This window comes from Takifugu rubripes, chromosome 7 (assembly GCF_901000725.2).
Source record: "Takifugu rubripes chromosome 7, fTakRub1.2, whole genome shotgun sequence".
NCBI lineage: Eukaryota > Metazoa > Chordata > Actinopteri > Tetraodontiformes > Tetraodontidae > Takifugu > Takifugu rubripes.
This window is the reverse complement of record NC_042291.1, coordinates 5,836,296-5,863,475: the sequence shown is the minus strand read 5'-3', so window position 1 is coordinate 5,863,475 and position 27,180 is coordinate 5,836,296. Positions and strand designations below refer to the sequence as shown.

General features: G+C 47.9%; 2 protein-coding genes and 1 non-coding gene across 6 annotated transcripts; 2 read left to right on the top strand and 1 right to left on the bottom strand.

Annotated features, from left to right (window-relative positions):
- Positions 1–708: 708 nt before the first annotated feature.
- Positions 709–15,025, top strand: taf2 (TAF2 RNA polymerase II, TATA box binding protein (TBP)-associated factor). The gene is made up of 28 exons (XM_011605318.2): positions 709–922; positions 1,044–1,185; positions 1,419–1,473; positions 1,868–2,028; positions 2,251–2,369; positions 2,732–2,873; positions 2,966–3,197; positions 3,900–4,084; positions 4,169–4,282; positions 5,866–5,965; positions 6,031–6,116; positions 6,198–6,333; positions 6,407–6,561; positions 6,959–7,073; positions 7,341–7,450; positions 7,552–7,617; positions 7,697–7,823; positions 8,014–8,139; positions 9,403–9,543; positions 9,644–9,754; positions 9,879–10,072; positions 10,164–10,303; positions 10,452–10,521; positions 10,717–10,826; positions 13,189–13,418; positions 13,666–13,830; positions 13,914–14,016; positions 14,096–15,025. Exons 2-28 carry the CDS (start codon positions 1,136–1,138, stop codon positions 14,392–14,394), a joined length of 3,642 nt encoding a protein of 1,213 aa, XP_011603620.2. The 5' UTR covers positions 709–922; positions 1,044–1,135; the 3' UTR covers positions 14,395–15,025.
- Positions 15,026–15,399: 374 nt separating this feature from the next.
- On the top strand, positions 15,400–27,041 carry enpp2 (ectonucleotide pyrophosphatase/phosphodiesterase 2). Of its 4 annotated transcripts, none has more exons than XM_029839429.1 (25): positions 15,400–15,510; positions 16,263–16,368; positions 18,138–18,293; positions 18,736–18,861; positions 19,159–19,219; positions 19,297–19,394; positions 19,474–19,553; positions 19,728–19,847; positions 19,919–19,974; positions 20,937–21,002; positions 21,084–21,156; positions 21,232–21,340; positions 21,422–21,544; positions 21,794–21,825; positions 21,904–22,031; positions 23,093–23,168; positions 23,273–23,360; positions 23,438–23,607; positions 24,011–24,146; positions 24,843–24,982; positions 25,066–25,201; positions 25,274–25,351; positions 25,574–25,706; positions 25,879–26,032; positions 26,147–27,041. In XM_029839429.1, exons 1-25 carry the CDS (start codon positions 15,493–15,495, stop codon positions 26,315–26,317), a joined length of 2,634 nt encoding a protein of 877 aa, XP_029695289.1. In that variant the 5' UTR covers positions 15,400–15,492; the 3' UTR covers positions 26,318–27,041. The 4 variants fall into 4 exon arrangements, with proteins under 4 accessions (XP_029695289.1, XP_011603621.2, XP_029695290.1 ...); XM_011605319.2 differs by having other exon boundaries at positions 24,101–24,146; positions 26,147–26,317; XM_029839430.1 differs by having other exon boundaries at positions 21,084–21,340; positions 24,101–24,146.
- Positions 25,424–25,495, bottom strand: trnap-cgg (transfer RNA proline (anticodon CGG)). Its single transcript has one exon. It is a non-coding gene; the product is annotated as a tRNA-Pro (tRNA).
- Positions 27,042–27,180: the final 139 nt, after the last annotated feature.

The following is a 27,180-nucleotide window of genomic DNA, read 5'->3' as shown; positions in this document are numbered from 1 at the left end:
AATTCTAGCACAGCACCATTGCTGCAAATGCATTTTATTTATTTGGTTACAAGAAATCAACATCTACAGATTAAAATGGTTCTAAAGTTGTGGTTGCCTGAACCAGTGCAGTTATCACACCAAGTCAGCTGACAGTCCTTTGAAAACCATGAGGAATAGATCTGCATGTAAGAATCATTTAGAACTGCACACAGGACGAAACCTTGCGTAGATGTCAGCTACTCACGGTGCTGTGTCTAACAACAGCTGTGATTCAGTCATTCCCGTTCCAGAGAAGAACGGGAATGACTGAATCACAGCCAGTTCAGTGAAACAAATATTCCTCCAGGGAAAAAAGTCAACATAGAAAAGATGCAATAATAACATTGCTGCAATGGAGTGTAGGTAAAGCAGCGATCCCATCAGATAGTTGAGCACTAGCATAGAATGAAATCTTCAATAAAGAGGATATTTTAGCTATTAAGATCTGAAGTGGGAGATATTCAAGTCCCCTTAGGCAGAACTGAAGGAAAAGCTCTCAAAGTATTGTTTAATTTAATAAAGCAGGAGCAGAAGTGAAGGAAAGTTTTTGTTTTTTCTTTCTTTTGCTTGATTTTAAAACGTATTAATCACAAAAAAATAACCGCGGAAGCGCACATAATGGCGCATGCGCGGCAGTGATGCGGTTCCGCTCCGGTTCCGGGTTCAGATCAGACACGCGCTTCCGTTTTTGTTTTCGCGGGAGGTCAAAGGTTACAGTAAAAATGGTTGCACACGACGGTGTTGTAGGTGCTTTCAAGTAAACAGCCGCTCACGTCGGCGTCCATTCCAAACATTTTGGCTTTGCGAATTCTTTAATTGTTGCAGGAATATTGTGTTTTCTGTGCGACAGCTTCTGTTTATCGTATCTGGATTACTTGTTTTCAGTGTCATCAGTATGCAGGTAGGCGCCAAAGAAACTCAACTAAACGGCAAATAAGTCATTAATCGTAGTATACAGATGAATGTGTATCTTTAACACAGTGCCGTGTCTAACAATTCTTGCCTCTTTTCCATTTTTGCAGTCTGACAGAGCTGCAGGGCTCCGTCCTTAGCAAGTAGCCGAACAGTGTTGTATGTTGAAACTTGCATCAAGTCACAATAAAACCATACAATCATGAACAAGAAGAAGGATAAAGGATTCGAGAGTCCACGCCCCTTTAAATTATAAGTATTCTTTATATAATTGTATTGCCTTTGCAGGAAAAGAGATCGCCTTATATCCAGTAAGCTAACGTTAGCTTAAGCATTAGCACGACTCGGCTGGTGCACAGACGTCACATTTAGTATAAAGATTGAAATATAGTGTCTTCCCCTGTTTGTGGAGCGACAACTGCTATTTTATGATTGGTTCAGATTTGCATCGCCTAGTGATACTGTTGTTGTGGTGTTGCCTTTACGACCCACCAGGTGGTGTGCATCAGCAACATCAACTTCCAGAGGAAATCTGTCATCGTGAGTACACGCAAGAATATTTACCACAATTCAATGTTGCTTAATGTGCTTCAAGGTCTCAAGACTTACAAAAGTAACACATAAAGTAGCAGATTTAAATCTAATGCACCATTTGCCTGTTTTCAGTTTAATCTTTCGGATTATAACTATACCTACATTTAATGTTGTATTGCTACATGCTCATTCTAAACATAATCTGATGACTTTTCATATTTCAACCTGCATATATGCATTAATTAACATTTTATGTGCTGTGCAAATATATAGGGCAAGTATGCTGCAGTAACGTTCATCTCTTACATTCATCGCATGCATAAGTGAACGTCGTAACCTTTTTTTCAATTGCTCATTATGTATCTTTTAACGCTTCTATCAACCTCTCCTTATCTCTCAGGGTTTTGTGGAGCTGACTATTTTCCCTACAGTGGTCAACCTCAACAGGATCAAACTCAACAGTAAGCAGTGCCGCATCTACAGAGTCCGAGTGAATGAACTTGAAGCTCCGTTCCTTTATAATGACCCCACGCTGGAGGTGTGCCACAATGAGTCCAAACAGTGAGTACATCAGAGCTGGAGTTTATTACTTATTTTTCTAATTTCCCTCTTATATTCTGAACTAAGGAAATACTCAGAATCAGCACGTGCACTAATTAAAGAGTTACAACAGCATAAATAATGCAAACACACCGAATGTTGGTACAAAGATGGAAAAACTTAAAAGACGTAGTACACTGAAAATTTCTGATTTCTCTCTTCACTTTCTATTTGTGCGTACAGGAGGAACCTCAACTACTTCTCCAGTGCCTACACGGCAGCCGTGGGTGCTGTGGACCCTGATGCAGGACACGGGGAGCTGGTCATCAAAATTCCTTCTGAAATCTGGAAACAAGGAGACGGTAACATGCTATTATGGTTTGGGATAAACATATAAGGAAAACCAGTAATTAGTGTTAAAATTTGTGTGTAGAGTTTGTTTTGTTGAAGATGAGAGTGGTGTATATTTGTGGTATATGTTATATTATTGGCCAGCAGGGGGCAGTTTGACAGGCTGGACAAACAAACCAATCACTTCTGTTTGGTTGAAACTAAGATTATTGGAGCTCTTACATTCTTTGCATGTTTTTGTATAATAAGGAGACTAAATGCTGTTCTTCCCAATTCCCAATATCATAGTTTAATGCTCTATTTCCTATGTTGTGACTGCAGGACTGACACAAATGACTGATATGCATTGTTTTCTTTGTTTTCTTGTCTGTAGATATGAAGGTTTTAAAGGTTTATATAGAATTTTCTCTGGACCAACCAAAAGGTGGTCTCCACTTTGTTGTCCCTGATGTTGAAGGCAGTATGGCAGAGCGAGGAGCTCACGTCTTCTCGTTTGGATTTCAGAATTCCACCAGGTGCAAATGAAGCTCTTAAGACTCTTATAGACATTTGGGTTTTTAGTTTATCCATTTTGGGTCATTTGCTCAAAGCTGAATGTCTTGGCCAGGTTTTGGTTCCCCTGTGTGGACTCCTACTCCGAGCTCTGTACGTGGAAACTGGAGTTCACCGTGGATGCCTCCATGGTGGCGGTTTCCTGCGGCGACCTGGTGGAGACGGTTTATACCCATGACATGAGGAAAAAGGCCTTCCATTACATCCTCACCATCCCGACCGCAGCGCCAAACATCTCACTGGCTGTGGGGCCCTTTGAGATCATGGTGGACCCGTACATGCATGAGGTGAGGTCAGGTCTATTTATACTGCAACTTTACCTCTCTGCTTCAGGCTAAGATATCGAGAGCTTAATAGTTGTGGTCAAATATTAAATCACTTTAAAGTGTACTTAATAACATGGAGCAGAAAATGAAGGCTCGTGTAGACATGATTTTAAAAGCGACCTATTCATTCATTCGCCATACACAAAAGCCTTTGTTTTAATATTTTTATTTAGCCACGATTACATCGGTGGCAGTCTTTGCTGAAGTGTGAAAGTGCTGCAATTTGCACTTCTATTTTCATTTAACTGTAGAAACTCTGTGACTCAAGAAAAGCTTTTATTGGGCTATTACCATTGTTGGCTGATACCAGCGGACTACAAGAAGTTTTCTACAGGTTTCTGCATAATAAAACAGAACAGCACTCCATAAATCTAACTTAACACCACAAATATGTGACCTAGTTGCGTACATAACCTTACTAGTATGTTTAATGTCCAGTGTCTCTGTTATAGACACACCGTGCTGAATTTTCTCCAGGTCTCTAACACAAATACATCCTACAAATACTCGTGGTGTCTTCAACAATTAGGACTATATTCATTTATATCAGACATAGAAAGAAACTTTAAAAGTAGTAAAATGAGTGAGAGGCGTTCATATAGGCGCTTTAACCCTGCATGGGTCCTGTAATAATGGCTTCTTACCTGTGTGGATCCCACTCAGGTGACGCACTTCTGCCTGCCGCAGCTGCTGCCGCTGCTGAAACACTCCATGTCATACCTGCACGAGATCTTTGAGTTCTACGAGGAGATCCTGACGTGCCGTTACCCTTACTCCTGCTTCAAGACCGTGTTTGTGGATGAAGCCTACATGCAAGTGTCTGCTTATGCTTCCATGAGCATTTTCAGGTGAGGGGGAGGTCGTGCGTGACTTGGTTCAGGTAAAACCTTCCTGGATTCTGTCTGACTTTCAGCTCTTTCTGTGTCTGTCAGCACAAACCTGCTGCACAGCGCTATGATTATCGACCAGACTCCACTGACCCGCCGCTGTCTCGCTCAGGCTTTGGCTCAGCAGTTTTTTGGCTGTTTCATCTCCAGGATGTCATGGTAGGTGGGAAAAACTAATCTCACGACACAGAACGGTGCCTGTCCTCTTTTCTGATTGGTGGAGGCACGAGCAGACACACCAGTGCTTTGATTATGAGCGTATTCTCGTGTAACAATTCATTTCTTACCCAGATAATTTTGTCTTTGCCGATCTTCTGAGTATCGTCCTCTCCAAGTCTGATCTTTTTCATTAATGGGTCAGAAAACTGGTGCCGCGTTTGCTGGGAACTGTCTTTATTCAGATCTGGGTCAGCTGCGGATGCTTAACCGCAGCTTCAGACGAGTCATAAATGAATAAATGCGATAAATTAACATGTCATCGCATGCGTTTGTATCCAACACTTGCGGACGCAGCCGCCCGTCATGCTGACGGCGTGGGTCAGCTTGTGGTCGTCGCTGCAGCTGCAACACTGCACGAACCCAGAAGGAACGTGACTGTTGCGCAAAACTGCGTTGCTTTTTATTGCGCAACCTCTGATCACCCCGCCGAGGTTGGATTTGCATGTAATGGAAAAGTGCGGTCATTAGAGTTTTGGAACGGCGCTCGCATAATGCACAAACTGCTTTTGATGGAGCCCAGCAGCTTTCTCTCGTGCCTCCCGGCCTCGCTGAGATGTGTGGTAACATTTAGTCTTCAGACCTTTTTAAATAAGGCCGGCGATGAGAGATTAACAACAGAGCTGAGCTGTTTTGTCAGTGCAGGGAATCAGAAGTGGGGCCAGCAGTTGCATTTGTCGGAGTGATGGATGGCCGTGTTGCTGTTGGCTGCTCGGCCTGTGTGGTCAGAGATGGCGGGAACAGTCCAGGGGGCCTTGCTTGTGCTAAAGGGACAATCGGAACAACTCCGGCTCTGCTGAGCGCCTGAGCCTCTCCTCCGTCCGCTCTGACCTCTAAACTCTCGTCAGATGTGGGGCCTTGTGTTCCCGATGTCGTGGAGCCGGGAAAGACTTGAGGAGAGTCAGATCCCTTTGATTTTAACAAGAGCTGGCTCTGTCTGAGGGTAATTAATCAGCGTTAACCGTGGCCTGTAATTTAAAACAGGCTCCGCTAAATAGCCTGATGTGTAAAACCTGTGGGAGCAGAAGAGAAAGAGAAACTACCCCCTGCTACTAAATCTCAATGTAGATCTTGAGCTGTCAACTGTGGATTATTGAATTAACTCGTGTATCTCCTGACATACTGTTTTAGATTTTGGGGGGTTTAGACGTGCTTTAGCTTGTGGGTGAGGACTGTGATGACATTCGGCCAATATATCTGCTTCTTAATCAATTGTGGAAGATTGAGGAGTGAAACTGGACCCTTAAAACTTTTCTCAAACATCTGGTTCCTCCTGGATTGAGTTGCATTTGCTGTTAGCATTGGGAGAAACATCCGACATTCTTCAATGATTTGCAGCCAACAAGTGCTCTTAATACTAAAATGTTTAAAGTTGTGTTGACGGACCAATAAATGAGCTTCACTTTGCTTGTTGCTGGGGGCTCAGGTTTGGTACAGGACAGAGTGGACGTCACCCCACATGGATTCAGGTGATCTGTGTTCTCAAAGCTCTCCGTACAGCTACAAACGTGTCATTTCCTCTTCAGGGGCGATGAATGGGTGTTGAAAGGAATCTCAGGTTACATTTATGGCCTTTACCTGAAGAAGACCTTTGGGGTCAATGAGTATCGACACTGGATCAAAGAGGTGAAGGTTTTTATTTGCATTTATTCGTCTTGTGTTTGCATGAATTTAATTAAATTTGCTTTTAGGAGTTGGACAAGATTGTGGACTATGAACTAAAGATGGGAGGAGTCCTGCTGCACCCGACCTTCAGCGGGGGCAAAGAGAAGGACAAGTAACACACTTTGATTTCCAGGCTAGAATCGTTCATCTTTGTTCTAATGTTGTGATGGCAGCACATGTCGTGTCTCCTCAGCCCCACCCCTCACCTCCACTTCTCCATCAAGCACCCCCACACGCTGTCCTGGGAGTACTACAAGATGTTCCAGTGTAAAGCTCACCTGGTGATGAGACTGATAGAAAACAGAATCAGCATGGAGTTCATGCTGCAGGTCAGTTTCTCTCCTCTTCCTCCTCTGGCCAGAATCAACAGATTTTAAATGGGCTCTTTTCTCCACTCACCAGGTTTTTAACAAGCTCCTGAGTCTGGCCAGCACCGCCTCGTCCCAGAAATACCAGAGTCAGATGTGGAGCCAGATGCTGGTGTCCACTCACGGCTTCCTCAAGTCCATCTCCAACGTCTCTGGCAAAGACATCGGTCCCCTGATCAAGCAGTGGGTGTATCCTTCACCCTCGCACGTTTCTCATGTTCAAATCACCTGCAGAATGAAATGACAGCGGCCCGCTTGATTTCACCTCAGGGCAATCCAGGTTGGCCCCAAAACCAAGAACCTGACACCACAGAAGGTCCCCTGTGTCCCCTCACCTGTTGCCATTAGTTTCATCAGCATGTCCCTCACACTTATCAACCAATCAGATGACACCAGTTTCCATCTTTACTGTCCTGCTCCTGGTGCCCTAACAAAAGATCTTTGTTCTTATGGAACATGGCCCAACCTGACACGGATCAATTCTCCCAGTTTATTAACTTCCCGATAGTTCTGGTTACTGAGGTGGAATCCTGGCCCTCAGCTGAGGCTGTCTGCATCTGTTTTCAGTCTTTAACTCCCCGCTCAGAGACCAGAGCGCCGTGGTAAAATTCTTTGGCAGTTTTGCCTTCAACAGGAAGAGGAATGTGCTGGAGTTGGAGATCCGTCAGGACTACACGTCGCCTGGTACTCAGAAATATGTGGTGAGTATTGAGATGCAGCGTGTTGAATGAGAGTATACCAAACCAGCAGGTACCAAATACAGCCAAGACATCAAACTGAGCCGGTACACTGACACATTAATCTGGTGTAAAAACCTGTTTCTGTTTGGCCTGTTCAAGAGCAACAACATAGAAACTCCCCGTCAGAGGACGAGTGGTGTGAACTGATCAGCTGTCAGGACACGGCCCAGCTGTCTTTCTCCATTCAAAGTCATTGCCTTGTTATTAAGAGGCTTCTGATGTGTGCAGGGTCCCATTAAGGTGACAGTGCAGGAGCTGGATGGATCCTTTAACCACATGCTGCAGATAGAGGAGAACAGCCTTAAACATGACATCCCCTGTCACTCCAAGAGCAGGCGGTGTGTACGAGACCAGAGGCCCTTTGATACCGTCCTCATGTCATAGTATATTTCAGTTTTAATCTGGTTCACTTTTCATCAGTGACGGTTTCTTTCCCCAGAAATAAGAAAAAGAAGATCCCCCTGATGAACGGAGAGGAGGTTGACATGGATCTATCAGCCATGGAGTGAGACCTCACGCATCAGTTCATGTGTTTGGTCTGGCCAGGTTTTGCCTCCCCTCACCGTCTCCTGTCCCCTCTGCAGTGCTGACTCTCCTCTGCTGTGGATCCGGATCGACCCAGACATGTCCATCCTGAGGAAGGTGGAGTTTGAGCAGGCGGACTTCATGTGGCAGTATCAGCTGCGCTATGAGAGGGACGTGGTTGCACAGGTGGGCCGATGCCAAGACTTGTTAGCCGGCCGGGCCCGCTGCTATTTGTTGCCTTTCTCCATTTATTGCTGAACACAGTTGTTTAAAGGAGGAGTTTCATGTTTATTAGATGCATCCTGCTGGATGAGGGATGGAAACGTGCCCAGCTTGGTGCAGTTTACATGCACTTCCTGATGTTGTGTTTTACCAGGAGGAGGCCATCTCAGCTTTGGAAAAATTCCCCACTCCTGCCTCCAGACTGGCTCTGACAGACATCCTGGAACAAGATCAGTGTTTCTACAAAGTCCGCATGCAGGCCTGTTTCTGCCTGTCAAAGGTAGGAGAGAGAGAACACTGACACACCACCCACACATTCAGTGTCAGCAGCATCTTTCATGCTGGGTGTTTGGGCATTTGTGCACATCTGGCCGCGTCCTTGACTGAGCTGCTGCAGAAGCTCCAACAGCATCCCGAGTGTCCAACAGAGGGCGACACCCTCTTTCACACTATGCTCATTCAAATGCGTCATGAGGAAAATAGCTAGATGTTCAAGACTGAAGTCCCTGAGGTGTTGAGATGCTTGTGCTGTTCTTCATGCTTCTCCATCTATTTATTGTCCACGTGACGGTGAAGGAGACCACCCACGGGTCTAACCTGTGCTTTACTGCTTTATTGAATAATCCAAATCAGTGGCTTTAGGAATTCCTCCCCTCCGGAATTATAAGGTTAACCTCAGTGGATTTCCTCCATTCAGCTTCCACCTGAACCAATATTTACCCAACACCATCAACTAAGTGGAGGTTGAAACGGCCGCACGTCACCTCAGTCATGAATGTGCCGTTTTTGGTAACCAAACCCCCAGCAGGCACGATTGTAATGGTCCTTTTGTACAAACTCATCCACACAATCTGACGCACAAACGCGCGAGCGCCAGCAGAAACGGGATGATCAGTCAGTCTGTCGGTGCGATTGTGTCAAATTCTACAGCAACCAAAGCGCTCAATGTATTTAAAATGGTGTAAAACAAGCAGAGAGCCAAAATAGTGACCTCACTGCACCAACCACGAACACACACACACACACACACAGTGAAAACATTGCGGATACCTTTTTTTGTTTATCTTACCAAATGACAACATCCTGTTCCAATGACCTTTGCTCCCTCTTTTGCCGCATTAACATAAACTCCCCAATATCCTGTTGGAACCGAAACATAACTGGCACCTCTGTGAAATCCTCGTGCTCACGATGCCTAACGGCACCTCTGAGGGGGGGTCGGCCGCAAAAACCCAGGCTGAGCAGCTCAGAGACGAGCAGAACTCAGTGAGTTCCAGTGAGTCCATGATATTGGTGAGGACCTCAGACAAAGCTTGAGCCTCAAAGATGATGAACGGTGACTGTTGTCCAAGGACAAGACGCACAGTTCAGACCATAATGCTGCCTTCGGCTGCCTCTGGATGTGTCTCTGACCTCAGTTTTATGTAGGCACTATGTGTGTTACAGCCAGGTGAGACTGTGGAGGTGGAGATACAGCTTATTCTGGGGTTTCCTGGAGGGTCCCGGTGGATGAGACTAAAATGTTTGCATGTTAACCTTGCAGATAGCCAATGCAATGGTCAGCACCTGGCAGGGCCCCCCAGCCATGAAGTCCCTGTTTACTCGGATGTTCTGCTGCAAGAGCTGCCCCAATATTGTCAAGACCAACAACTTCATCAACTTCCAGAGCTACTTCCTGCAGAAGGTGCCCATCATTCCGTATAATCCCCACTGGGGCCGACGGTGGCTCCAGCCCTCACGTGAGCGTCGGCCTCTGCTTGACTCGTCTGCGTTTCCCACCACAGACGATGCCTGTTGCCATGGCGTTGCTCAGGGACGTCCAGAACCTCTGTCCTAAAGACGTCCTCAACTTCATTCTCGACCTCATCAAGTACAACGACAACCGGAAAAACAAGGTAGAAGCTTGAAGACGGATCATTTTCAGCTGATCCTGATGGTGGGCAGAGAAGAGCTGCTCCTCTCTGAGCACCCCTCCCCCCCCTCCTCCGTCTCCTCCTCCTCCCCCCCTCTTGTCTTCAGTTTTCAGATAATTACTACCGTGCCGAACTGATCCGGGCGCTGACCAACTCCCTGACTCCGGCCATCAGCATCAGCAACGAGGTGCGGACCGTGGACAACTTGAACTCCGACGTGCGTCTGATCCTGGAGGAGATCACGCGCTACCTCAACATGGAGAAGCTGCTGCCGAGCTACCGGAACACCATCACCGTCAGGTGAAGTCCTGTCGCCTCTGCCTTCACTTTTCCTACTTTTCCACGTCCCCGAAGGCGACATCGCTGAGCCGAAGTGCCTCTTTGCCCCCAGTTGTCTCAGAGCGATCCGCGAGCTGCAGAAGAACGGGCACATTCCCAGCGACGCTTCTCTCTTCAAGTCTTACGCTGAATACGGACACTTTGTCGACGTCCGCGTCGCAGCGCTGGAGGCTTTGGTCGACTACACTCGAGGTACCGCCAGCACGCCGCGTTTACGTGCCTCAGAAGGTCACTGATTCATCTGTGGTTAAACTGAAGAAAGAACAAAGAAAACCTCAGTCTAAACTGATGTTGGCTAATGTGCTGTTTTTGTGTGTTGTGTGTTTGGTTTTTTTTGCAGTTGAAAGAAGTTCTGCAGAGATGCAGTGGCTGCTCAGCATGGTCCAAACGGACCCGTCTCATTACGTCAGGTTGGTCAACGGCTCACGTGCCTCAACATCTGTGCTACAATAAACCCCTGCTGCTAGAATTGCTATTAGCTAACCAATATCAAGGCATAAGGTCAGAAATATTAGCATGAATGCTAGCAGTGTTGAGGGCGCTTAAGGGTCACGCGGAGGGTCAACGGTGCTGCTGCTAAATTCGAGGTTTTTCTGTCCAATCAGGCACAAGGTTCTGAGCATGCTCTGTAAGAATCCACCCTTCACCAAGGCGTCGGACTCAGCGCTGTGTAATGAAGCTCTGGTGGATCAGCTCTGGAAGCTGATGAACTCTGGTGAGACACACACACACACACACACACACAGACTTCTCCCTTTTCCTACACAAATCCTCCAATTTTTAGTGTGTTGGGACTAAGTGATCAGAATGTTCTGCTCAGCCCGGTGACCCATTTTTAATTGAATTCCCAACATTTCTGTTGCATCAAAGGCTGTAATTTTCCGAAACAATGACTTTCCTCAGGTTCAACATGTGGTCTCCAGCTCTCATATGTGGTTGTGGGGTTTTTTCAATCTTCTCTGTTTACATTTGACTCAACGTCGCCACGTCGGTGTAAAAGAGGCCTCGGAGCCAAAGAAAGAACTTTAAAATTGAGTTTTTTTGGTGAAAGAACCTGTCAAATATTCTGAATAGTTGCCACCCACACTAAGAGAGGTTCATAAAATGTCAGCTGAGACATTTTTGATGGGGCTTTGTCACCTTTTTTGCAATGTTGAAGCGTTTCACCACCAGTTTGGGGACATCTTTTAGCTGAATGTTGGATCCATAATCAGATGATCGGTGGGTTTTGGCCGGCTGCTCTTTGGTTTCTTCACTCAAGAACAAATTACAGCTCGGTTTCTCCTCTTCTCCCCCCTGAAAACTCCGACCACGGCAAACTGACCTGACCACAAGTCTCAGGGAAACGCTGCTGAGGGTTCATTTATGGCACTTTGGAGCAGCGCTGGACAGAGCGTCCATTACTAAAGAAAGCACAGCATGTTTTTCCTTCGGCTCAGGTTTGAAAGTTTATTCCTGTGGAGCAGAAACATGAATGTGACTGTAGGCAGAGCTGGAACATGGTCCCCCCCCCCCCCCCACATGCCGTGTGTAGGGTTTATTGCTGTGCTAAAGTGTCTCATCTGGTTTTATCTGGTCTCAATGTGACACAAACTCGAAGCCAAACGCTTCCCCGTCAGGAGGCACTCGGGGTGTTTTCCACATACAGGGAAGCTCAACACATCATTTTGTTAGCATCGTTAGCTTGTTTTAGCCTGGAACGGCCGTGCGGTTCTGCTCGGGGTTCCTCCGAGGTGAGTTTCTACCACGGTGTGGAGGCAGGACGCAGCGTTCCGCCGGTTTGTCGCCATTCCTCCGGCGTTGCTGCACATCCCTCATTGATTTGAACATGTGAGGAACTGCGGCGGCGTGCGTTCGGGCCCATTCGTCTCTGTCCTGTGATCAATCGAACAGATGTCTGCTTAAGCTCCGTCTTTAAGCAGAAATGAGTTCCTGCCCCCACATGTGTTTGCTTGGACAGACTTCTGTCAGGTCCGGGTTGTTACTGACTGGTTCTAATCCTCCGTTCGGGGCTTTTGGACTTTAAAGGAGCAACGGTCAGACTTTGTTCTGCGAGCGTGTTTTCAGATGAGTGATGCTGTGCTTGTGTGGCGCCGGCGGCTTCTTTCTCAGTCCTGGATTCTCATCTTTGAGTTCATGGCACGTTTGGTGACGTTGCACCTCTGCGGAGCCTCAGAGTTCTGTGTTGGTTCTGATGTGCGGTGAAGAACCCCCCCCCCCCCCCCCGGTGGTTTTCTGCCTGGTTTTTGCACAAGGCCGGTTCTTCCTGTCACCAGTGGCCGAAGGTGAAGGTTTTTGGTCTTCTGCCTCCACTAATATTGTCTCCTACACGTTCTATAATTCTCTTCTGGGGGGGGTCTCGGATGGCTTGTAGCCGACGCGCCAACTCAAATACGTCCTGAATTCAGGCTATACTGTTTCCACACCAGTTCATATTCCAGTTTGACTTTGGGGGCCACAGATTTTATTTATTGTGTGTGTGTGTGTCTGTGTCTGTGTGTGTGTGTGGGGGGGGGGGGGGGTCAGTTTAAGTGCTGACCGTCCAACGCAGGCTAACCCTAAACACTGCGTTGTTTTCCCCCCCTTCCCCTGTAACCCGCAGCCCTCCCACATGTTTGACACACACGGAGGTGGGATGATGTTTCCCAGGCTGAAGGTCGCTGCTCAGGGTCGTAACGACGCCGTACTCGCCGCGTTTGTTTGCTTTTCTCACCGTCTCACGTTACGTCTCCGCGGGGGTCGTCTGCTCGCCGCGGCTCAGCGTTAACGGCCGGCGTTTGAAACGCAGCCTGACCACAAACTGGAGGCAAATGTGTGTATCAATATTCCAAATGGCCGTTCGACGTGAGGCCCCAGCCAGTCGAGATGATTCTAAATTAGTTACATCTGCTCTGATTATTGGTCAATTACGTCTCCTTAAGAGCAGCGTTGGTGAAATTGGGCCCATTTAAGGACCAAATTCACTGTTTTTGTTTGACATTTTGGAGACAGTAAAAATGTGTAATAGTGAGCAGTTCTATAACGAGACGGTCCATATGTGTGTCCCGTTTCCTCGTCCTCCTCTGTCCCTTTCTTAGGTACGTCGCACGACTGGCGGCTGCGGTGCGACGCCGTGAACCTCTACTACGTGATGTTCGGCCTGACCCGGCCTTCCTGTCTGCCCCTGCCAGAACTGGGCCTGGTCCTCAACCTGAAGGAGAAGAAAGCTGTGCTAAATCCCACCATCAAGCCCGAGATGGGAGCGGGCGCCCTCGTGGACACCCCCGCCAGTATCGGCATCCACGGCGTCGGGATGAGCTACTCGGCCGTGCGTGCTCTGATGTCATTTGGCGAAGTTGGGGGGGTTTTGATTTCCCTTTGAACTTCTTCTCACGTAACTCCGCTCTGTCACATGACTTTTTAGCCAGTAAAGAGGGGGAGGGGCTAAAGCAACAACAGATTCACCTGTGACCCTGCCTGGATCTCAGAGGTCCAGACCTGGGTGTGAAGTCCACTAACTGGTCCCACTGGGAACATGACTGAGGAAACTGATGAGGTCTGCTTGTATTCTCCAGGTGGACGAAGAGCCAGACCCTGTTTCCTTGGGGGTGTGCGGGGTGGGCCAGCCCCCCCAGGGGCTGAAGAGGAAGGCAGAGACCCCGCTGGGTTCACCCCCAGAGCCAGGACAAGTCCTGCAGCAGCAAGATGACGACGCAAGAACGGGGCGCTTCAAGATTCGGGTGCGGGGGAGCTTGTTGCCAGGCAACCACCGTTTGATTGAACTGATGCTTAACTAGCCACTTTGTTTTTGCGTCTGTCGTAGTTCAACGCGATGGAGGAGGAAGACATCGACATGGACACTGTTCACGACAGCCAGGCCTTCATCCACCATCACCTCAACCTGCTGGAGAGGCCCTCCACGCCAGGTGAAGCTCCGCCCACCTCTATGGTAACAAAACGCACGCGCTTTGCTTTGAACACGCTCTCCCACCTCCCTCTCGGCAGGCAAAGAGCCTCCGTCTGTGGAACAGACCATGCTGTCCATGCCCGCCACGCCGGTCCCGGCCTTTTCCAAAGAGAGCGCCTCCTTGTCGTCCAAGCATGGCGGCGAGCACGGCCACCACCACCATCACCACCACCACGAGCACAAGAAGAAGAAGAAGAAACACAAACACAAGCACAAACACAAGCACAAGCACGAAAGCAAGGACAAGGAGAAGGACCGGGACAGGGACAACTCTCACGCCTTCAGCAACAGCCCAGCCAGCGGCAGGTCGCTGCGCTCGCCATCTCTGTCTGACTGATGTCAGAGACGCCAGTCTTCCAGGTGTTTCCACTGTACTCCCGGGTCAATCGCCCCCTGGCGGCCAACTGCAACCATGACCATCAATATCTTCAGACAACGTGGCGGCAAAATCAAGAAGCACAAACTCTGTTTTCTGTTGCTGTGGAAAAACTTTATACGCCATTTGTTTGTTTTTGTCTGTTGCATTTTTGTCTGTTTTTGACTATAAAAACGGGGTGAATCCATGATGGTTAGCATTTGTGCTAACAACCCTCACTCTCCTCAGGCCATAAATGGGTCGTGGTCTGTGGAGCTCTGTTTTGATTGTGGTATCAGCAATAATATTGAATATTGATTTCATGATCCGATGTGGAAATTAGAAACTGGGTTGTCTGAGCTGTCCTGGGGCACAGCTAAATACGCTGTCTCTGCGAGAACCAGCAATTAGTCTGGGCCGACCTCAGACCACTGGGGATACTGAGATACTGGACGTTTAGGATTCAACCATTCCGTCTGGACCGAGACGCCGTCGTTATTGCGACGCCTCCCAGAGGAATTCCACAGTTTTATAGACGGAAACTGGAGGAAAACTTTTTTTTACTGCTTCTGCTCTTGTCAACATTGATTAAAGATGTTTTTGTATTCAGAGAGATTTTCTTTTTTATTCACACTGGATCTACACTGATCACTCAGGCTGAATTTACTCTGGAGCCTCGACTGAAATTGATGTTTTCAGTTAGAGGAAAAGAAACAATTAGTGATATTTCATCTGAAAGTTTTAAATCAATCGAGAAAACACTGGTTATACTGGGACGGAGGGGGTAAACCGATAGTGGTGGCAGTGGTAAATGGTTTCACAGGTTTTCATTCTGTTTAGTTTGAAGAGTGAGAATTTGGTGCTTGTCTGTAGATGAATCATAGATTTTAGTTTCAGGTATTGAACCAGGAACGTTCATCACTTCACTCGCTACAGAAAATTCTTAAATCCACCAATCAGAAAACGGTCCGCGGCTGCAGTCACCTCCCCCTCCTCTCCGGTGGTCCCTCTGTTTCGGAGTCAGCATCACGCACTTTCTCTCACCCACCGTGCACAGCGTCGCCCAGTCCGGAGAGGAACATGCTGCTGCACAAACTGGTAAGAGTCTGCGGCGTTTATTTTGCGCTTCTTTCCGCTGCGTAATTACGCACGAAATTACGCACGAACCGCCTTTTGTTTGGGTAACTTTTTTTAAGTTGTTTCATGGCGTTTCGCTCCTTCCATCCTGCTGAACATTTGCAGAACAGTATGCGTGCTCGTTTGCATTTTGCATGTGCGGGAACTTCGGAGGACCAAATGGTTTGGAAAGGTTGGAGGCGGAGAAACGATTGTCTTGCGAACGCGTGTGGTCGTCATTCAGGTTAAAGTGAACACGACATCTGGGTTGGCAGGGGAGAAAATGTAGACGTCGGGAAAATTCTGCTGGATAAAATGCTCCCAAAAGTAGATTTAATCCCTGTGGAAATGTTAAAAACACAGCTTGTTTGTTTGTTTGAAAAACAGCTAAACAGCTAAAACCGATGGGTGAGTTCATATTTGGGTCGTGTTTTGGACCTGAATCCAGATGGTAGTTCCGGAGCAGTTTGTTATCACGTTAGCCATCTCGGCTATGATTGGCAAATTTGGGTCAGAGGTCCACTGTGAATGATTTGGCGACATCTGGTGGTAATAACACTAATTGCAAGAATCAAATTGCGTCCTCACAGTGTCGGGGAACTACGATGGCTCCCATAGAAGTAATTGGCCTTTTCTAGGACTTGATCTTAAATACTAACTTTGCTATATGAAGGTGAAGATGAGCCACCAGGATTTATATATTGAACAGCTTCTCTGACATGTTCTCATCCCAGCTTGTGTGGATCCTATCTGTCCTGTGCGGCGCTGAGGTGACCTCTGGATTCGTTTACGACCGCGCCAGACGGGCAGGGGAGGACGGAACGTCGGCCAGGACAGACTGTGAGTGCACCTGTCTGATGTAGCCCGTCTGATGATGACTTTTGACCTTCTCCTGCAAGAAAAGTGTGATGACACAAGATTCCACCAAGTCAACTTAATGTATGGGTCCCCCTCACCATCAGCGATGCTAGCAACTATCAGCAAATCCTCACTTTCCTCTTTTAGCTCCTCATCCTTTGAGCCGTTTGCCATTTTTCCTCCAACCTCTTGAAACATGTGAGCAATGGGTGCTAAATGAGGGCGTAATGTTCCTATTTGGACAGTTAATTTGTTGCTTTTTGGAGTTGTAAACGGGCCGCAGGGTGACATCACCACACTGCTCAGGTTATGTGGTTCTGTGCCGTAAAAACAACGGTGTATTTTAGCCCATGCCAAGGATCCTCAGACCCGTCTGTGCTCAGCACACAAAGAACACACACATTCAAGTGCAGGACGGTGTTTGCTGGGGTCCACGTGGAGCATGTTTTGGAGCCGTGTCAACAGATCCCTGCCAAGCGTGGGTGGGCCCGGCCTACAGCTGTGCACCATGGTCCAAACTCCTCCCGGGGACACAGTTGTCCCCCCCTTCATTGTTCAGGTTTAGAGCTCCAGGTCCGGGTCTTTAGTGATGGTTGGGTGGACCAAGGTGGAGGAGTGAGAGTGCGTTTCTGTCTCTGCTTTGAGGACTCTGTGGGGAACTTAGATCAAGGTTTGTTCTAAACTCCCAAACCCTGCACTGCACTTGTTTGGTCGGGCATGGTGGGAAACCCGTCTGCTCGCTGGGAGGTGGCTCGTGGACAGCGGACACTGAGGTCTGCAGGTCACGATTCACCTGGAAGATCTGCTGCACTCTGCAATCCATTTTTTTGAGCAGCTGAATAAACTGAATTTGCACCTGAAAATGCAGGAAGTTGGACAGAAGAGATGGAAAAAAGAAACAGTTTTGTCACCAGATGGAGAACAGGCGACGTGTTACGTTCCCTGTCACATGTCCAGGAGCTCTTCAGCTGGGCTGCAGCTTCTCAAACAGCCCTGCGACCCAAACCGAGCCACCGTCCTTCGGCTCCTCGCTGAACAAGAGCGTCATTGTGCTGCAGGAACTCGAGGGTCCCCACAGTGAGGTAGAATTACAGCAGGGGGGGTTTAGAGTCCTCTCCAATGGGTCTAAAAATCTGCCAACCTGAAGTATGCGGCGTGGCGTATTTGTATAGTATTAATGACAGCGGCTCAGTCCAGGTTGATACTTTTAATTTCCTTTTACAGACTCACGAATGACGAGTCAGCCTTTTGGGGGTTTTTCTGGACATTGTGTATTTACTGGATTATTCCGCCCACATGTAATCCCTGCTAATCCTAAAAGTTTTCTGTGTTGTGAGAAGCTTTAGGGCAGCAGCTATTCACATCACACACAGGATCATGTATCGCCAACGGCAACAGCGTTATCTGTCCTGGGTAAATTGGATTATCTGACACCGAATATTCTGTTGTGTTGTGTTTTTCAAGCGTGTGTAGTTCCCCTCCCACCCTGTAGGGAGCAGTGTTTTAGTCATAGTTTGTAAATAAAGATCATTTTACAGGAGTACGGTGGCAATAGCAGTGCTGCCCTCTTGGTTAGCAGCAAACAGGAAGTGAGGATGCAAAATTGACTTCCAGGTCACATGACGTGTCTCAACTGTCAATCATCACTTGTAACTTTGCTGTTGTAGTGGAAAAACAATGATTAACTGTAAACCAACTGACCCTGGAGAGATAATCCTAGTTTTTTTGACCAGTTTTTATTGAACCCTCAGATCGCTCTGCATCCCAGTACTCTCCGACCTCGGGGTCCTGCAGGAACCGATGTTTCGAGCTGGTGGAGCTGGAACCTCCGAACTGTCGCTGCGACAACCTGTGCAAGACCTACAACAGCTGCTGCTCCGACTTTGACCAGCTCTGCCTCCGAACAGGTACTGGCTCTCTCCCGGGCAGCAGAACACAACGGCGCCGAGGGGCCAGAACCACAGCAACAGGAGTTTACCTGTTTGTCTTCTCCTCTTTCTCCTTCGGCTTGACAACATCTTCCCCTGCTGTTTCCAGTGTTGGTGGTCCAGCTTTTATGTTCTCTCTTTCAGTCTGGTGGTTCTGGCCTACCGCCGCCTTACTGGTACCCTCCCTTCCCCCCTCCACCCCAACACACACACACACACACACACACACACACACACACACACACACACTCACACTCGAGTCTGAAACTGATGATAAAATCCAGTTTCTTGCCTCCACTGTCATGAAAAGTTGTGGATGTTTGTTACGTGAACTTTAATGAACCAGCTGCCAAAGATCCGGGTGGTTCCGCTGGAGATCCTTCTTTTCTGTTCTGAGCTGAATCTCCTTGTGTGTTCGCAGAGGGGGGGTATGAGTGCAGTAAAGATCGCTGCGGGGAGACGAGGAACGAGCACAACGCCTGCTCCTGCTCTGAAGACTGCCTGGCCCGAGGAGACTGTTGTACCAACTACAGGACTCTGTGTAAAGGTCTGTCCCCTCAAATGTTGGACAGTCAGATTATGGGACACATCGGGGCTACGCTGTGGTTGGCCAGTAACATAGCAACAACCAGAAAGGATGGAACAGTCATAAATGTTGCCCTTAGCTTAGATGCTAAATAGTAGCATCGTACAGTAATTGAATTCTAGTTGGATCATGGTTGTGTCTGCCCCCTGGTGGCTGACCGCAGAGAATAAGCCCCCCCCGCCCCGATTGTTTTTTTGTTAACCTTTCAGCTGATCTAGGCGCCATTCTTACGCGATTCTGCCATCTTCGTCTTTTCAGGAGACTCCTCGTGGCTGCAGGACGAGTGCGCAGATATCAAGATGGCCGAATGTCCTGCCGGGTCAGCCGAACAGTACAAACGTAAAGTCAGTTTTTAATAGGCCGGTAAAGTAGCTCCTCCGTCCCGTGTTTTCACAGGTTCGTGCGCCCCCCACTCATCATCCTGTCAGTGGACGGATTTAGAGCCTCTTACGTGAAAAGAGGGAACACGGTCATCCCCAACATTGAGAAACTGAGTAAGGTGTCGGTGGCAGGTTGGTGTAGATGTTTGTTGACATTGTTCTGACCTTCTTGGCTTTTTCCTTCCTCTTCCAGGAACTTGTGGAACTCACTCTCCCTACATGAGACCTGTGTACCCCACAAAAACGTTCCCCAACCTTTACTCACTGGCTACGGTAGGGAGCCCTCATCTTCTCCACACCTGCAGACCTTCAGAGATCATGCTGGTGTCCACATGCTGATGTTTGTTAGCATCAAACATGCCCTGCTAATTCAGTATAAAAGCTTGAGAGAGGAGGGAAGATGTTTGTCAATATAAACGCAAGGCTTCGTTCTTAAATCTCTCATAGGGTCTCTATCCCGAGTCTCACGGAATTGTGGGAAATTCCATGTACGACCCAGTGTTTGATGCCACTTTCACCTTGAGAAGCCGCGAGAAGCTCAACCACCGCTGGTGGGGGGGGCAGCCAGTAAGTGGACTCATAAGCTTCACTGATGATGACGCGGATGAATTAACCACATCCAACCGTTTGTGTCGCAGATCTGGATCACGGCACAGAAGCAGGGAGTGAAAGCCGCCACCTTCTTCTGGCCTGTGTAAGATCAAACCCTTCACTACTTGTGTTGCACATATTAAAACTGGATTATATAAGTCAAAAATCCTCACAGCAGGCGCCACTCCGACCTGTTGGAATCCACATGGTTTCTGTTCCACATCCACCGACTAATCTGTCCCAGAATCCATAAGCAGCCTCGCTGGTGATGGTCCTTAATGACCCCTGCGGACGCATTGTCCTTATCTTTTTGGGGGGGCTAAACTATTTAGCGTTGGAAGTTGCTGGACCTTGGCCGCCGCCAAGGACACAGAGACGCCCACATCTATGGGCACAGAGCGGGCTTTGACGGGTCTGCGGAGGGACTGAGTTTGGCTGTTTTTACAGCAATTTGTGCAAATGGGCTTGTTTACCCTATGTAGGATTCCTCCGTGGCCCCGGGATGCAATGGTACCACTCAGGAGAACCACAGGGGCCAGAGTTTGGGTTCCAGTGCCCTTATTGGTCTTGGCAGTCAGACAGATGTGTGAGATGGGAATGTGTGCGTGATGGGGGGGGCGATGATTCTGAGAGGGATTTTATTTGGGGTTAGAATCTCTCTCCGGAAGCCCCGCCCCCCCAACCAACCGCAAGCAGAGAACAAGGTAGTAGAACGTTTGCTCAGAGCGTCATGCAGAGAGGAGCCTGTTGAGCATTAGCGCAGTATAGCCACACCTCCCTCCTACCCCGAAGCCCCGTTCCAGGCTCTGTTCCTGGGCTTGATGTCTGACAGCTGTGGGCTGTCTGACAACCAGCATGGTTGGTGGCCTCATCGCTGCACACGCAGCTTTTTTTCAGCATTCATAGGCTTGAACCAGTCAAAGTGCTTTCCACTCAGTCTCCGATCAGTTCCGCAGGGCTCTGTCCTCGGCCCACTATGTTTTCTTCCTCGTTCTACCACTGATTGCAAAGCCAATCACCTCCAGTTGAAGGAACCACCTTTCTTCTCACACCTGTGTGTTTTAGCGCCATCCCACTGGAGCGGCGGATCCTCACCATGCTGCAGTGGCTCCACCTCCCCGATGGAGAGAGGTCAGACAATTAATGAGTCAAATCGCAATCGTTTCCTCGATCGTGGTAATCAGCTAAAGTGCCAACGTGTTCTTCTCTCAGGCCGTATGTTTATGCCATGCACTCCGAACAACCGGACACGTACGGACACAAAATGGGCCCCATGAGCACAGACGTGAGTGCCCGGCCCTCCTGTGTGTGTGCACACTTGCTGTGCACGTCATTGACCTTCGTGTCGCGTGTGTTTCAGCTGAATAACCCTCTGAGGCTGATCGACCGAGTCGTCGGTCAGCTGATGGATGGACTTAAACAGATGAAGCTGCACCGCTGTGTCAACATCATCCTGGTGGGGGATCACGGTAGGGTGCGCGTGCACACACATGCATGCACACATGCACGTGGCCAAATTCACCGTCTTAGTTTGATGTTCCCTTTTGAAGGAATGGAGGAGGCGCAGTGTGAGCGCACCGAGTTCCTCAGCAACTACATGAACGTCGACGACATCATCCTCGTCCCGGGGGCCATGGGGAGGATACGCTCCAGATACCCCAACAACCTGAAATGTGAGAGAGCAATAGTATTGTCGGCCCGCTGAAAGGCCGGCGTACAAATGTGCTGCTACAACATGCTAGCACCAACAGAGGGGGACCCGCGTCAATGTTGACATAAATAATGTATCTAACAACAAGACTAAGATTAGCATGTTAGGCTCATTATAGGCTATACGGTCCACGGTTATTTGATTTCATACTATAATTTCCGTCATCTCTGTACATCGTTAACAATATTTATGATCTCACCTTGGTTTTCAGATGATCCGAAGGCCGTAATTGCAAATCTGACCGTAAGTATTGAGCAACAGCTAGAGTTCTGTTAATGGTCTGTAAGATAAACCCCCCATGAGCTTTGTTCTTTGTTCCAGTGTAAGAAGTCAGACCAGCACTTTAAGCCTTACTTGAAGCAGCATCTTCCCAAAAGACTGCATTACGCTAACAATAGACGGATAGAGGATATCCACCTGCTGGTGGAGAGGAAGTGGCACATTGCAAGGTATGGACCATGTTTATTGTTGTTGTCATTATCAGTAGTATTAGTCGTATCTTAGTACTCGTTACTTATAGTACATTTATATTAAACTACATGCTACAATGTTTCTACTTCTACTGTTTTCTTTTGGGTTGTTTGGGGGAATTTTGAATTATAATTCACCTTAAAATAATAATTTTTCCTCTTATAATTTTAAATATTTGATTTCTGACAGTGATTTGACTTTTCAAAGGTTGTTTTAGTGATTTTTGATGTTTTGATTGAATTTTGAGTCGTGGGAGAAGAATTCTGTTTACTTTTCCTAGTTGGGAAAACATTTGGACCTTTTCTCTCTCTGAGTATATGAACATGTGATCCATATGAACTCATGCGAAGAAATTAAAGCCAAGTGCAAGAATGTGAAGAGGCTAAAATTATTTATGTGGTTTTTGTTATGGCTGCTGCCTTCAGGGTCTGCCTGGCGTCGGGGGCCACACAACAACGTGGCTCTTTTGCACATCTTGCTTTGCTTAAAACCACATTTCACGTTAACATGTGCTCCTGTCACCGCATTAACACATGCAGCGCCGCTCTGAGCCACACAGGCGTGGAAGAAACGACCACGACGCGCTGGTGGCCACGTCTGATGAGCCTTTGATGTGCTAGTCACTATAATTTAAACGTGTACAAATATTTTACATTTTTCAGCAGAAGTTAGTAAAAAATTGTGTAGCCTATGTAACTGTAGCTCCGCCCATCTAAACCTGACCAGAATGGGAGGAGCCCTCGACAATAGAGGGAGGAGCCTCGTAGCTAACAAACACCTGCACAGAGAGGACTTTGAAGTTTCTATCGAACAGGAAGCAGGAACATTGCTAAGCTAGTCACTAACTCTAGCTAAACACACGCTTCCCCATTTGTTTGTGGAATGGACACACGTGTAACCTCCCACTCTGTGCCGAAGGCCTTCAGAAGAGGAGATGGACACAGAGCTGCGGTTGGGCTAACATGGGGTCGTGTGGGTTAGCGGAGGTGACGCCTCTTATGTCTGTCTAATGTGCAATTTTCAATTCTTTCGATTGCAGGAAAGTTCCAGAGGGGAAGAGACACTGTGGCTTCTCCGGCGACCATGGATACGACAATAAAATCACCAGCATGCAGGTAGTCATGGTTACCAGTATACCCAAGAGAACATCCTCACGTGGCTGAACAGCAGTGATGACGACGACGACGATGATTATGTAGAACTTATTCTATTTTTCCAGACTATTTTTTTGGGCTACGGACCCGCATTTAAATTCAAGACCAAAGTCCCAGCTTTTGAAAACATCGAGCTGTATAACATCATGTGCGGTAAGGAATGTTTTTATTTTGAAAACGTTTAATCATCTGTCACGCTGGATTCCACCAATGTTCCCTTGTCCTCTCAGACCTTCTGGGCCTTAAACCTGCACCTAATAACGGAACCCACGGCAGCCTTAACCACCTGCTGAGAGCGCCGCCCTACAGGCCCGCCATGCCAGAAGAGGTGTCCAGACCTCTGCCCTCGGGTCTTGGTCTTTCAGGACCCGAAGACCTGGGCTGTCTCTGCGAGGACAAGGTTAGCCATGCTGACCAAACGTGGACTCTGTGTGTCTGTATGTGGCAACAATCATCGGCATGAGCCAAATCATCGCTGATGATTTGATGCTTTGAGAGTATGTGTGTGTGCGTGTGTGTGTGTGTGTGTGTGTGTGTGTGCACGTTTGTGTCGACTGTTTTCATAATCTGATGATCTTCTTGCATCTTTTTCTGAGCAGAAGAGCCGGACTCAACACACCTCTGAGACACATGCAACTGTGTGTGTGTGTGTGTGTGTGTGTGTGTGTGTGTGTGTGTGTGTGTGTGTGCGTGCACGCGTGTGTGTCGGCTCTCCTCTGCTGTGTCACCTCATCCATGCTGTGTTTGTCATCCTCATGTCCATCTCTGGCAAGAGATTGTTTCAATCTCCCATCTTTTTGCAGTTTGGTGTAAAAAGTAGGGGCCAGAGAAGTTTGAAAGTGACCCTTGTACGCGGCTATAACCTGGAGTCACTCTGGCTCTGTCTCTTACAGAACAAAGTGGAGGACCTAAACCAGCGACTGAGGCAAGCCATTGATGGTCAGTGTTTCGCCATGTTGCGAAATGAGACTTTCCAATTAGTTTATTTGGACTTGAGGGTGAAGAAACTTTAAAGCGTTAAACCATTACGCACGTGATTCAGGAATATAGCGTTCGTCCTAATTTGGCTTCTCCAGTTTCCAGACCTTCATCTCAGCCAGTCTGCTGACATCTTATTGACCTTCGTTAAAGCGGCTGTGATAGCGCAAATGTCAGTGTGGCAACAAGACTGAGGGTTTACAATCGGATCATCCAAACGCTGCTTTGAATTGGAGGGTTAAAAAGTGAAAATAATCACCTTCAAGTACAGGTGGATAAAGTGTTACACACTGAAGCCTCCACCCCAAAGACCCTGAACCTTTGTTAAGTACTCCATCCCAAGGAGGGAATTATCTACCCAGGGACTGACTGTAGCCCAGAGTTGCCCAAAGCCGGTCCTCAAGGGCCGTAACCCAGCCAGGTTTTGTGACCTAACGGGGAAAAAATTGCTTTCACCAAGGAAAATGCGATCCCAGGTAAATCCAGTGGGACAGAAAACCCAGCTGGATTACCAAGTGTGAGGAATGGGTGTCGACACCCCTGAAAGTTTACAGGCGTCAAGCGCTCTCACTTGTCTTTTAGCGCCCTTCCATGCCTGGACCCCTCCTCCACTTCCTGTTACGCATCTGTCTCCTCCTCTGTCTCTTCCTTAACCAGACAGTAGAAACCTGCCCCACGGCCGCCCTGCCGTGCTCTTCCGCACCAAGTACCTCATCCTCCATCACAGCGACTTCATCAGCGGCTACAGCGAGGCTTTGACCATGCCTCTGTGGACGTCCTACACCGTCAGCAGACAGGTGCGCCGCTCACCTTCAGCATTCTCACCTTCTGGCTGTTGTGATGTGTCAATCACACACGCGGTGGCGCCCTCTGTCCTCAGGTGGAAGTGTCTCCTCTGCCGGAATCACTGTCCAACTGCGTTCGCCCCGACACCAGAGTCCCTCCATCCTACAGCCAGTCTTGCACCAACTACAGGGCCGATAAGCAGATCACCCACGCCTTCCTCTATCCTCCACGTGCGTTAAACGCCGCCGCCGAAGCTAGTTTTTCCTCAGTCGCTTTGGCTAACTCGGTTGCATCTCTGACAGAATTGTCCTCTAACGGAGAGAAGAAGTACGACGCTGTTGTCATCACCAACACTGTTCCCATGTATCCTGCATTCAAAAGTGAGTATTTGGCTGAAGTCAGTGGTGAAACCTTATTAGCATTTAGAGTGGTCTATCTTGAGCTGACTTAAAGGGCTCGTCCGGGATTTGAACCCGGGACCTCTCGCACCCGAAGCGAGAATCATACCCCTAGACCAACGAGCCACGTTATGGGGCGAAGTCGTTCCTGGAGACGTCGGTGTGGTTACAGGCAGGTCTTTGATAGTGTCCTGTTTTCTGCAGAGATCTGGAGTTACTTCCAGAGGTCACTGGTGAAGCGGTACGCCACCGAGAGGAACGGGCTCAACGTGCTCGTAGGACCCATATTTGACTATGACTACGACGGCGTCAGAGACTCAACAGAGAAGATTAAAGAGTAAGAAGTTTGCATTTTAGCTGTTTGCACCAGCACCGTGGCAGTGGAAGCGCGAGTCTTTGTTTTTTGTCGTTTTCACTGGCATCTTGTTGAAATACAGCAGGAAAATAAAAGGAAACGTGTTCAGATCCAGTCAAAGTGCTGACTCGGCTGTGGTGTGTTTGGCTTGCAGCTACAGCAGCGGGACGATTCCCGTCCCCACACACTACTTTGTGGTACTGACCAGCTGTTTGGACTTCACGCAGCCTGCGGACTCGTGCAGTGGCCCGCTGAGCAGCGCCGCCTTCGTCCTGCCACACAGACCCAGCAATGACGAGACCTGCAAAGTAACAAACGCCAACACCTCCGAGTGCATGTTCTCCAATATGGCGCACACTCAAAACTGCTTCAGACGCTAGTTTTAACTTGTTGATATTTAAAGCGTCCTCATGCTCCTGCAGAACTCAGAGGAGGAGTCACGCTGGGTGGAGAACCTGATGAAGATGCACACAGCCCGAGTCAGAGACGTGGAGATCCTGACAGGCTTGGACCTCTACCGCAGGACCAGCCGCAGCTACGCCGAAATCCTCTCGCTCAAGACCTACATGCACACCTACGAGAGTGAAATCTGATCGCTGCCGGCGGCGTGAACACTGCCGCTGTCGAACCCGTGGTGGACAAATGTGGTACCAAAGGCGGAGATGTGGTCGTCTCCACCACACTGACCTACACCTGATTTAGCTCTTGCTGGATGCTCCTCAGTGTCAAAACTGTGGTCCTTTCACAGAACAATTGGTTTATTTGCACGTGTAGGAGATAAAGTTTTAACACCACTGTTGTTTTCCTGTAACTCTTCAGTCGGTTCCACTGATCCCAGTTCAGCAAAAGTAGGGGGAAAAACCCAGAAGAGATTTTAACACTACCCACCTGAAACGTTAGCCTCACTTTACAGGCCCGTTCTGAAATATGTGTGAGAGTTGCTGCCGTTTAGTGGTGAGAATCCAGATTTGAGTTGACCTGTGCTAACCCGACAAAAACTTTCTTGAATTGCACTACAAAGTTGTCAACGTTTTTTTAAACAACCTTTGAAGAAAAACAACACCACTTTAGTGACCAGGCACACTGAGTTTCTCTGTTCAGTGAAGAGTTAAAATTGAGTTTGTTTTCTGTGAAATAATAATGCAACAGTCTGTGTGTAAAGAGTGTTTGTGTATGTGTGCAGGTGTGTGTTGAACATGTTTGATTCTTTTGTGCACAATAACAACAATGTTGATGAATTAATGTTTGCTCTGAAAGCATTTACCACCCGTGAAGCTGATTTATTTATACTCTTCATCACAATAAACCATTTTTAAATACATGATTCAGGAGGCAATTATTTATAATCGCTTTATTTTCTCTTTTCCTTAACCAAGAGGTAAAAGATTAATCGACTTCTTCGTGAGATTCATGAATGTAACCTGAAGCTAAAGAGTAAAACACAATATTTTAAAGC

What these genes read in the sequence shown, in the direction of transcription:
- enpp2 (XM_029839428.1), top strand. An exon ending in GCTGGTGGGGGGGGCAGCCA is followed by an intron (nt 19,848 to 19,918) that starts GTAAGTGGACTC and finishes TTTGTGTCGCAG; the next exon opens with ATCTGGATCACGGCACAGAA. An exon ending in CCTACACCGTCAGCAGACAG is followed by an intron (nt 24,983 to 25,065) that starts GTGCGCCGCTCA and finishes CTCTGTCCTCAG; the next exon opens with GTGGAAGTGTCTCCTCTGCC.
- taf2 (XM_011605318.2), top strand. Translation starts at nt 1,136, where the DNA reads ATGAACAAGAAGAAGGATAAAGGATTCGAGAGTCCACGCCCCTTTAAA. An exon ending in TGTCACTCCAAGAGCAGGCG is followed by an intron (nt 7,451 to 7,551) that starts GTGTGTACGAGA and finishes TTCTTTCCCCAG; the next exon opens with AAATAAGAAAAAGAAGATCC. An exon ending in GACCCGTCTCATTACGTCAG is followed by an intron (nt 10,522 to 10,716) that starts GTTGGTCAACGG and finishes CTGTCCAATCAG; the next exon opens with GCACAAGGTTCTGAGCATGC.